Below are 12,115 nucleotides of genomic sequence, written 5' to 3' on the forward strand. Positions count from 1 at the left end.
GGATATTGAAAGAGGAATCACAGGCCGAAATCTCAAACGTCACGTCTAGATCTGACAGAGTCATATTCCTTGGAAGCTGAATATCATCGGACTTTGAATCTAGAAGGAGAAATGGTTGTCCAGTCTGTCGATTTGAAAAGATTTCAAACATCAGTGTGACTGGAAAAGCACCAACACACTGCCACACTCGAGTGAGAGTGTTCCAGCGCACGGACTAAAGGGCTTTAACCAGTTACACAGCCTGAATAAATATCACACCATTCACAGCGGGTAGAGACTGTACCCGTGTTCTGTGTGTCGACGAGGCTTCAACTGATTGTCCACCCAAGACAGAGGCAAGGACACCTGCACCATGGAGAAACCATGGAAATGTGGGGACTGTGGGAAGAGATACAGATACCCAACTGAGCTGGAAGCTCATCGGCGCAGCCACACTGGGGAGAGACCATTCACGTGCTTTCAGTGTGGGAAGGGATTCACTCAGTCATTCAACCTGCAGACACACCAGCGAGTTCACACTGGGGAGAAGCCGTTCACATGTTCTCAGTGTGGGGAGGGATTCAGTCATTTATCCAGCCTGTGGAGGCACCAGCAAGCTCACACTGGGGAGAGGCCATTCATCTGCTCTCAGTGTGGGAAAGGATTCGCTTGTTCATCCAACCTGCGGGCACATGAGCGCATTCATACTGGGAAGAGGCCATTCACCTGCCCTCAGTGTGGGAAGGGATTCACTCAGTCAGACCACATGCAGACACACTACCAAGTTCACACAGGGGAGAGGCCATTCACCTGCTCTCACTGTGGGAAGGGATTCACTCGGTCATCCCACCTGCAGATACACCAGCGAATTCACACTGGGGAGAGACCGTTCACCTGCTCTCAGTGTGAGAAGGGATTCACTCAGTCATCCCACCTGCAGACACACCAGCGAGTTCACACTGGAGAGAGGCCCTTCACCTGCTCTGTGTGTGAGAAGAGATTCAGTCTTTCATCCCACCTGCTGAGACACCAGCGAGTTCACGAGTGATTCCAGTGGTTGGATTCTGCTGTTATTGTTTCTGCTCTCAATTACATCCAGGACTGCATTTTGTTCATTCTCACAGTTGGTCAATGGGGAGGGTCGGAGGGTTTCTTTCTGCGGGACTGGTCGGTCTCACAACTTTGCCTCTAGTGGGCTGATGCTCTTTGAGTCTTGTTGCGAATACCTGGTTTCAAATTTCACAAGGATCACAGAGTGACCGGGTGTGAGGAAGTTCAGAGATATTTAGTCAGCATTTCTGTTTGAAACCCCCCAAATTCCCATCCAATTTCCTTTGTAATTGTTTATTGTCTCCACTTCCTCCACCCTCGTAGGCAGCGAGTTCCAGGTCATTACCATTCGCTGCATCAAAATATTCTTCCTCACATCCCCCACTGCATCTCTGACTCAAATCCTTAAATCTGTGCCCCCCTCGTCCTTGTCCCTTCAGCTAATGGGAACAGCTTTTCTTTGTCCGCCTTATCTAAACCTGTTAGAATCTTGTCCACCTCTATCAAATCTACCCTCAACCTCCTTTGCTCCAAGAGGAACAACCCCAGCCTGACATTGACAATAAAGAACAAACTAACAGAATATGTTAATACCTGAAATCAAATGGGGTTGTTGAATTTTTGTTTTAAAGATATTGTGAATATATTGTCCTGGACAATAAAGGAATTGGAATAACTCAGCTTGGGAGTGGTTGAATGGAATATATCAATCTGGAACCCACCAACAGTGAGTGAAAGTCTGGAATGTGTAGCTGGAAATCCCTCCCTATGGGCGTACTTACACCTCAGGCATTGTAACAGTTCAGGAAGGCAGTGTTGGGGTTGACCACGGCCGAGGCAGCTACATACAGCCACATATTCTGTTATAATTGAAGGACTGCAGATTGAATGTGAGGCATTGTGGGACTGGACTATCTTGACCACATTCCTGTGACTGCTCAGTTTCTGCAATCATGAACCATTAAAGCTGCTTAGCAGGGCCCCAACAGAGGACCTGGTGAGAATATTTACTCAGAACGAGTGAGAATTAAACTGGGGCGGCACAGTGGTACAGTGGTTAGCACTGCTGCCTCACAGCTCCAGGGACCCGGGTTCGATTCCCAGCTTGGGTCATTGTCTGTGTGGAGTTTGCACATTCTCCCCTTGTCTGTGTAGGTTTCCTCCGGGTGCTCCAGTTTCCTCCCACAGTCCAAAGAAGTGCGGGTGAGGTGGATTGGCCATGCTAAATTGCCCCTTAGTGTCAGGGGGACTAGCTAGGGTAAATGCATGGGGTTATGGGGATAGGGTCGGTGGGATTGTGTTTGGTGCAGACTTGATGGGCTGAATGGCCTCCTTCTGCACTGTAGAGATTCTATGAGATTATTGTAGGACCGGCTGGTGTTCAGCAGCTGAGAAACCTAGAATCTGTAAAAATGGGGTCTGACTAATCAACAAACGGGGGTAGGTAGCTGACTAAGAAGTTAAGAAGCGTTCTCAGGCATGTTTAAATTATTTTATCATAAATTTGTGATAAGAACTGTGAGGGACTTGTGACCTGATAGTCGGTGAAGTGACGGTATACTCCAAGTAGCACTGGACTGAAAAGCAGGCCTCTGAGAGTAGATTCTAATGGTTATAATCCGACCCAAGCATGGCCAGTGACAAATCAGAGCTCAAGTGGGGACTGGACAGGTCTCTTACCTGCCATTTGGAAACTAAGAACAAGAAACTTATCGATTAAAATGATTAGAGAATAGAGCCAATCTTTCGAGTCAGGATGACACTTCAGAAGCACTCTTATAAAGGGTCATCCAGAATCGAAACATTGGCTCTATTCTCTCTCCACAGATACTGTCAGACCTGCTGAGATTTTCCAGCATTTTCTGTTGTTTCAGATTCCAGCATCCGCAGTATTTAACTTTTATGATAAAATGATTAGTTCTGATTGGAATCCCCACGACCCTCCCGCAAAACAGAGGGAGTGGTGGCAAAGGAAGAAACAGGATAAGGATGATAAAGTCTGGGTTCTGATTCTCCGAGCCCAAATCTCCTCTGCACTCTTTCCAGTGCTTCCACATCCTTCTTGTAGTGAGGTGACCAGAACTGCACACAATATTCCAAATGTGGTCTCACCAAGGTCCTGTACAGTTGCAGCATAACCCCACGGCTCTTAAACTCCAACCCCCTGTTAATAAAAGCTAACACACTATCGGCCTTCTTCACAGCTCTATCCACTTGAGTGGCAACCTTTAGAGATCTGTGGATATGGACCCCAAGATCTCTCTGTTCCTCCACAGTCTTCAGAACCCTACCTTTGACCCTGTAATCCACATTTAAATTAGTCCTACCAAAATGAATCACCTCACATTTATCAGGGTTAAACTCCATTTGCCATTTTTCAGCCCAGCTTTGCATCCTATCTATGTCTCTTTGCAGCCTACAACAGCTGTCCACCTCATCCACTACTCCACCAATCTTGGTGTCATCAGCAAATTTACTGATCCACCCTTCAGCCCCCTCCTCTAAGTCATTAATAAAAATCACAAAGAGCAGAGGACCAAGCACTGATCCCTGCGGCACTCCGCTAGCAACCTGCCTCCAATCCGAAAATTTTCCATCCACCACCACCCTCTGTCTTCGATCAGACAGCCAGTTACCAATCCAATCGGCCAACTTTCCCTCTATCCCACACCTCCTCACTTTCATCATAAGCCGACCATGGGGGACCTTATCAAACGCCTTACTAAAATCCATGTATATGACATCAACTGCCCTACCTTCATCAACACACTGAGTTACCTCCTCAAAAAATTCTATCAAATTTGTGAGGCACGACTTGCCCTTCACGAATCCGTGCTGACTATCCCGGATTAATCCGCATCTTTCTAAATGGTCGTAAATCCCATCTCTAAGGACCTTTTCCATCAATTTACCAACCACTGAAGTAAGACTAACCAGTCTATAATTACCAGGGTCATTTCTATTCCCTTTCTTAAACAGAGGAACAACATTCACCATTCTCCAGTCCTCTGGCACCATCCCCGTGGACAGCGAGGACCCAAAGATCAAAGCCAAAGGCTCTGCAATCTCATCCCTTGCCTCCCAAAGAATCCTAGGATACATTTCATCAGGCCCAGGGGACTTATCGACCTTCAGTTTATTCAAAACTGCCAGGACATCCTCCCTCCGAACATCTATTTCCTCCAGCCTATTAGCCTGTAACACCTTCTCTTCCTCAAAAACATGGCCCCTCTCCTTGGTGAACACTGAAGAAAAGTATTCATTCATCACCTCGCCTATCTCTACTGATTCCATACACAAGTTCCCACTACTGTCCTTGACCGGCCCTAACCTCACCCTGGTCATTCTTTTATTCCTCACATAAGAGTAAAAAGCCTTGGGGTTTTCCTTGATCTGACTCGCCAAGGACTTCTCGTGTCCCCTCCTAGCTCTCCTCAGCCCCTTTTTCAGCTCATTCCTTGCTAACTTGTAACCTTCAATCGAGCCATCTGAACCTTGTTTCCTCATCCCTACATAAGCTTCCCTCTTCCTTTTCACAAGACATTCCACCTCTTTTGTGAACCATGGTTCCCTCACTCGGCCATTTCCTCCCTTCCTGACAGGGACATACCTATCAAGGACATCCAGTATTTGTTCCTTGAAAAAGTTCCACTTTTCATTAGTTCCTTTCTCTGACAGTTTCTGTTCCCAACTTATGCCCCCTAATTCTTGCCGAATCGCATCATAATTACCTCTCCCCCAATTGTAAACCTTGCCCTGCCGTACGGCCCTATCCCTCTCCATTGCAATAACAAAAGACACCGAATTGTGGTCACTATCTCCAAAGTGCTCTCCCACAACCAAATCTAACACTTGGCCCGGTTCATTTCCCAGTACCAAATCCAATGTGGCCTCACCTCTTGTCGGCCTATCCACATATTGTGTCAGGAAACCCTCCTGCACACACTGCACAAAAACTGCCCCATCCGAACTATTTGACCTACAAAGGTTCCAATCAATATTTGGAAAGTTAAAGTCCCCCATGACAACTACCCTGTGACCCCCACACATATCCATAATCTGCTTAGCAATTTCTTCCTCCACATCTCTATTACTATTTGGGGGCCTATAGTAAACTCCTAACAACGTGACCGCTCCTTTCCTATTTCTAACCTCAGCCCATATAACCTCAGTGTGCAGATCCCCCTCGAAGTGCCTTTCCGCAGCCGTTAAACTATCCTTGATTAACAATGCCACTCCTCCACCTCTTTTACCAGCTTCCCTAGACTTAGTGAAACATCTATACCCCAGAACATCCAACAACCATTCCTGTCCTTGTTCTACCCACGTCTCCGTAATGGCCACAACATTGTAGTCCCAAGTACCAATCCACGCCCCAAGTTCATCTACCTTGTTCCGGATGTTCCTTGCATTGAAGTAGACACACTTCAACCCACCTTCCTGTCTACCGGTACCCACCCTTGACCCTGATACCTTCCCCAATACCTCATCACCCTCACTGACTTCTGGACTACAACTCCTTTTCCCACTCCCCTGACTAATTACTTTAAACCCCCCTGAAGAGCCGTAACAAATTTCCCTCCTAGGATATTGGTGCCCCTCTGGTTCAGGTGCACCCCGTCCTGTTTGTACAGGTCCCACCTTCCCCAGAATGTGTTCCAATTATCCACGTATCTGAAACCCTCCCTCCTACACCATCCCTGCAACCACATGTTTAACTGCACTCTCTCCCTGTTCCTCAACTCGCTATCACGTGGCACCGGCAACGTACCAGAGATGACCACATGTTTTGTCTTGGCTCTCAGCTTCCAGCCCAGCTCCAGAAATTCCTGCTTTAAATCCCCGTCCCTTCTCTTACCTATGTCATTGGTACCAATGTGTACCACGACTTGTGACTGTTTCCCCTCCCCCTTCAGAATCCGGAAAACACGGTCTGAGACGTCACGGACCTTGGCATCCGGTAGGCAACATACCATCGGTGAGTCTCTTTTGCTGCCACAGAACCTCCTATCTATCCCTCTAACTAACGAGTCCCCAATAACTATTGCCCTCCCGCTCTGCCCCTTACCCTCCCGAGCCACAGAGACGGACACAGTGCTGGAGATCCTCTCACTGCGGCTCACCACTGGTATGTCATCCCCCTCAACCGTATCCAAAGCGGAATACTTGTTGCTAAGGGGAACGAGCACCGGGGATCCCTGCACAGACTGCTTCCTCACAGCCCCTCTCACCGTCACCCATCTGTTTTCATTCCTCGGAGTAACTGTATTCCTAAAGCTTCTGTCTATGGCCACCTCTGCATCCCTAATGATCTTAAGTTCATCCAACTCCAGCTCCAGTTCCCTAACACGATTTTGGAGGAGCTGCAGATGGGTGCACTTCCCACAGGTGTAATCAGCAGGGACACTGTCGTCATCCCTCACCTCAAACATAGTGCAAGAGGAACATAGCACTGCCTGCACACCCATCCCCTCTAGATACCTTGCCAGTACCAGGTAGAAACAGCAAAAATGAATTAAACTCACCCCTGCTCGCCCTTTCTGCCTAAGCCCTGTGAGCCAAAGCCTTATAGCTCACACTCTGCTTCCCACACAAGCCCTGTGAGCCAAAGCCTTATAGCTCGCACTCTGCTTCCCACTCACTCCACTGCCCGCTCCCGACGCTGCCCGCTGTATACTGCAGCCTACCTTTTATACTTCGCGCGCTTAACAAACCCTTCCCAGACTCCTTAGCAGCCCACTTCCAGTTTTCACTTTAAACTTAAAATACTACTGCAAAAGTAAAGGCCAAAAAAAACACACACCAGCTGACTAATTAAATAAATAAACAATTCAATTAATCTCTCACCAGCACTGCTGCCTCCAATCACTCCCTCTCAGCTTTCGACATTTTTAAAGTATAAAAAAGTGGTCTTGAGAAGGCAATTTGGTCGAGAAAGGTGGAGGGAGAGATGTTTACAGAGAAGTGTCGAGAGCTGTTGGTTTTACAAGTTATCCACGTTTTTGGAGCGGTCACTTCATGTCCTGGTGTGAGAGGGATGGAGAGAAGTCAGTTCAATTGTTAAAAGTTAAACTTTCTCTATTAACTGTTAATCGACACTCTGTTTTTTTTTATCTTTCTGACTTGTTAAATTTTTAATGATTAATAAAGTTTCTGAATTCACCATTTAAAGTATTCTTTCTTGCCATATGATTAAGTCACTGGAACCTGGTGTGATTTACTATTAGGGAGGTTATTGTAAACAAGGCGGCACGGTAGCACAGTGGTTAGCACTGCTGCTTCACAGCTCCCGGGTTCGATTCCTGGCTCGGGTCACTGTCTGTGTGGAGTTTGCACATTCTCCTCGTGTCTGCGTGGGTTTCCTCCGGGTGCTCCGGTTTCCTCCCACAGTCCAAAGATGTGCGGGTTAGGTTGATTGGCCAGGTTAAAAAATTGCCCCTTAGAGTCCTGGGATGTGTAGGTTAGAGGGATTAGCGGGTAAAATATGTGGGGGTAGGGCCTGGGTGGGATTGTGGTCGGTGCAGACACGATGGGCCAAATGGCCTCCTTCTGCACTGTAGGGTTTCTATGATTCTTTCTAAGAGAACCCCCATAAATCTTAGTTCAAATAAATCAAAGTTCTGACAAATGGAATGTTATCCTTTATTATTCCAGACAAATGTGAGGTAATACATTTTGGAAGGTCTAATACAGATAGGAAATATACAGTAAATGGCAGAACCCTTAAGAATATTGATAGGCAAAGGGATCTCGGTGTACAGGTACACAGTTCACTGAAAGTGGCAATGCAGGTGGAGAAGGTAGTCAAGAAGGCAGATGGCATGCTTGCCTTCATCGGCCAGGGTATTGAATTTAAAAATTGGCAAGTCATGTTGCAGCTTTATAGAACTTAGGCCGCACTTGGAATATAGTGTTCAATTCTGGTCGCCATACCACCAGAAGGATATGGAGGCTTTGGAGAGGGTACAGAAAGGATTTACCAGGATGTTGCCTGGTATGGAGGGCATTAGCTATGAGGAGAGGTTGGAGCAACTTGGTTTGTTCTCACTGGAGCGACGGAGGTTGAGGGGAGACCTGATAGAAATCTACAAGATTATGAGGGCATGGACAGAGCGGATAGTCAGAAGCTTTTTCCCAGGGTGGAAGAGTCAGTTACTAGAGGGCATAGGTTTAAAGTGCGAGGTGGAAGATTTAAAGGAGATGTACAAGGCAGATTTTTTAGAGAGAGAGTAGTGGGTGCCTGGAACGCGTTGTCGGGGGAGGTAGTGGAAGCGGATACGGTAGTGACTTTTAAGGGGCGTCTTGACAAGGACATGAATAGGATGGGAATAGAGGGATATGGTCTCCGGAAGGGTAGGGGCTTTTAGTTAAGTCAGGCAGCACGGTTGGTGCAGGCTTGGAGGGCCGAAGGGCCTGTTCCTGTGCTGTAATTTCCTTTGTTCTTTGTTCTATTACGAGAGAAATTGAACAGAGAAGTAAAGATGTTCTGTTTCAGTTATACAGGGCGTTGCTGAGACTGCATCTTGAATACTGGGTGCAGCTTTGTCTCCTGTTTAAGAAATGATACAAATGCATTGAAAGTGGTTCAGAGGAGGTTTAATAGATTGCTTCCCAATTCTTGACCTTCACAGGATAAATTTTGTCCGAATTTCCTTGTCTTCACCTCTGACAAAGAGTAATCCTGACTCAAAATGTTGTCTCTATTCTCTCTTTACAAATGCTGTCAGACTTGCTGAGATTGTCCAGCATTTTCTGTTTTTGTTTCAGATTCCAACAACAGTAGAATTTTGCCTTTATACGAATTCTTGTTGGATAAGGGCATCAAAAGTATTGGGTATAACACGAGAACGCAACACAAACAGATCAGCCATGATCTAAATAAATGGTGGAGCCGACTCAAAGGGCCAAATGGCCGACTTCTGCTCCAATGTCGAATGTTGGTCACAAATTCCTGAAAGATTGTGAAACAAGACTGGAAGATTCGCCTTGCTTGTGTTAGTGGGAAAATGTCCAGGAGAACCATCACTGTGAAGGACAGTTCTGGGATTAAAGGTTGCCAGACTGGAAAAGGAAAACAATGGAAATAAACCCTTGGGGAGTAAAGAATCACTTTGGGCTGGTTTTTGGAGAAAGAGTGTCAACATTCCAAGGCAGGGTAAAATATATCCATTGAGTGGATATTTAATGGTGTTAAGAGTAAAAGGGCAAAGTTTAATTTTACAGTTTAAGGGCTATGTTCCCTATAAAAAAGTGTTTAATCATTGTTGCTTCCAGTTTGTTGGAATAAACATCAGAAAACTTGAAGTTTTGTCGTGTGATTCTTTAATTTGTTTACTGGGTTTAGAATTCATTTTTAAAAAATTGTTGATCATCATCAGAGATCCTAACAGTTCATTTAAAGCCACACGTTTCGACGTCCCATTTGAGCCTGGGACACCTTTCTGTCTCTGTTGCTCGTGTCAATGACAGCCAGGCGACGGAGCTGAGGGCTGAGTTTAGCTGAGAATAACGAGGCCTGCGCCCCAGTTGGGAAACTGCCATGGAAGTCGCACTAATAGAGGGACAAGGAGGTACTGGAGGACTGAGTGGGAAATGGGCCTCCAACCAATTGTTATATCTGTCACTCAGAGCTAAAGAGAAACCTGTCTCTTTAAATACAGATACAGGGAAGAGGCTGCAATGAAATCTGTCCCTTTTACCCTGCACAAGCAGCAGGCTGAGATTGAGAGGCTGCAGGAGTCCATTCAGCCCATTGTGCCCCTGCTATCTCTTTGAAAGGACTCTCTGGTTCATCCTACCACTCTGATCTGTCCCCACAGCCCTGCAAATTCTTCCCTTTCAAGTCTTTACCCTTTGGAAAGATTCTATTGAATCTGCTTTCAGGCAGATCAGAACAACTCGCTGCGTCAAAAAATAAAATAAAATCTCATCTCCCCCTCTGGCTCCTTTGCCAATTACCTTCGAGGGACTCACTTTCTGTTAAAGAGCCTGCCAACCCCTCTCACCCACTTTCCCTAAAGTGCATCAATCTCATCAGGAAAAGTCCAGCAAAATCAAATATTTTTACTGATAAAAGTTTATTCATGAAACAGAACATGGTTAAAACAAACAGAAAATGACTTGAGGATCAAAGGCAACCAGAGTCAAAGGATGTTCACAATGTTCTGGACACAAATGGTTTCTCTTTAATTCATCTGTAGCCTGTTCCCTGCCCTCTTTGTGGTAAAGGCAGAATTCTCTGGATAGTAAATTTAAAAAGAAGTTTTCTGAATGAAAAAGTTTTACTCAACAACTTTAAGATATTGACTTTTACAACTTCATGCGGGTGATCAATCCGTAGAAGCATAACCCTCTCTGGCTCCTTCTTTCACAGGAATTATTGTGGAATTCAGTCTCGGGAGTCTGGCTCCTTCTCTGACAGTAATTTCCTTGGAACTCAGCCTCGGGAGTTTTCAGTATTTGGCTCCCAAGGAAGACCTTTAGAACCTCTACTTTTATCCACAAAGTGACGATTACCTCACGTCAGATTTGGGCCTGTTGTATCATGACAATTGGTCAATTTGACCACTAGATTAATTTAACTGGATCCTCAATTACTGACACCATCACCTCTTATTATCTTAGACAGGAATTCAATAGAACTGGTTCATACTATCCCTTTATCTGATTCTGTACAATCCCCTTATTCTCACAGTTTCAAATGTTGAGGCTAATCAGAGCTTGAAGGTCTCTCTCGCCAGTACATTTATCCTCATTGCACATTCTTTACATACACAGCAATTAAACTTTTACAGCAAATAAAACTCAATCTTTTACTATGACTACTGATTCATTGATTAACTATAACTCAATTAAGGCTCATTAATTTCTCATCTGTTAATGACTGGTAGCTAATAAATAGCTACCAGATGGGGCAGATGTTTGAGGGCAAATCAACATCTGGCGTGTGGGAGGCTTTCAAGTGTAAGTTGATAGGGATTCAGGACCGGCACATTCCTGTAAGGGTGAAGGATAAGTATGGCAAGTTTTGGGAACCTTGGATAATGAGAGATATTGTGAGCCTCGTCAAAGAGAAAAACGAAACATTTGTCAAAGCTAGGAGGCTGGGAACACACGAAGCAAGTGTGGAATACAAGGAAGGTAGAAAGAAACTTAAGCAAGGAGAATGGAGGGCCAAAAGGGGTCACGAAAAAGCATTGGCCAGCAGGATTAAGGAAAATCCCAAGGCTTTTTATACATATATAAAGAGCAAGAGGGTAGCCAGGGAGAGGGTTGGCCCACTCCAGGACAAGGGAGGGAATCTATGCGCGGAGCCAGAGGAAATGGGGAGATATTAAATGAGTACTTTGCGTCAGTATTCACCAAAGAGGACTTGGTGGTGGATGAGTCTGGGAAAGGATGTGTAGATAGTTTGAGTCATGTTGAGATCAAAAAGGAGGTGGTATTGGGGTTCTTGAGAAACATTAAGGTAGACAAGTCCCCAGGCCCTGATGGGATATACCCCAGAATACTGAGAGAGGCAAGGGAGGAAATTGCTGGGGTCTTGAGAGAGATCTTTGTATCCTCACTGGCTACAGGGGAGGAACACACGAAGCAAGTGTGGAATACAAGGAAAGTAGAAAGAAACTTAAGCAAGGAGTAAGGAGGGCTAAGAGTGGTCACGAAAAATCATTGGCCAGCAGGATTAAGGAAAATCCCAAGGCTTTTTATACATATATAAAGAACAAGAGGGTAGCCAGGGAGAGGGTCGGCCCACTCAAGGATAGGGGAGGGAATCTATGTGTGGAGCCAGAGGAACCTGGTGTTGTTAAACTTCTTACTGTGTTTACCCTAGTCCAACGCCGGCATCTCCACATCATACAGGGGAGGTCCCAGAGGATTGGAGAATAGCCAATGTTGTTCCTTTGTTTAAGAAGGGTAGCAAGAATAATCCAGGTAATTACAGGCCGGTGAGCCTTACATCAGTGATAGGGAAATTATTGGAGAGAATTCTTCGAGACAGGATTTATTCCCACTTGGAAATAAGTGGATGTATTAGTGAGAGGCAACATGGCTTTGTGAAGGGGAGGTTGTGTCTCACGGACTT

The 12,115-nt window shown here is 45.7% G+C and overlaps 2 protein-coding genes across 2 annotated transcripts in view; both read left to right on the forward strand.

Moving 5' to 3' along the window:
• LOC144482991 (uncharacterized) overlaps nucleotides 1-12,115 on the forward strand; it is a 160,993-nt gene that overhangs the window by 94,317 nt on the left and 54,561 nt on the right. Inside the window, exon 7 of the mRNA XM_078201817.1 lies at nucleotides 770-976. Coding sequence (XP_078057943.1) covers nucleotides 770-976 — 207 coding nt within the window. The remainder of the gene's footprint in view (nucleotides 1-769; nucleotides 977-12,115) is intronic.
• Nucleotides 1-12,115, forward strand: part of LOC144483028 (dehydrogenase/reductase SDR family member 1-like) — a 340,453-nt gene that overhangs the window by 14,058 nt on the left and 314,280 nt on the right. The gene's annotated exons all lie outside the window — the stretch shown is intronic.

The sequence above is a fragment of the Mustelus asterias genome, unplaced genomic scaffold (genome assembly GCF_964213995.1).
Source record: "Mustelus asterias unplaced genomic scaffold, sMusAst1.hap1.1 HAP1_SCAFFOLD_44, whole genome shotgun sequence".
Classification (NCBI taxonomy): domain Eukaryota; kingdom Metazoa; phylum Chordata; class Chondrichthyes; order Carcharhiniformes; family Triakidae; genus Mustelus; species Mustelus asterias.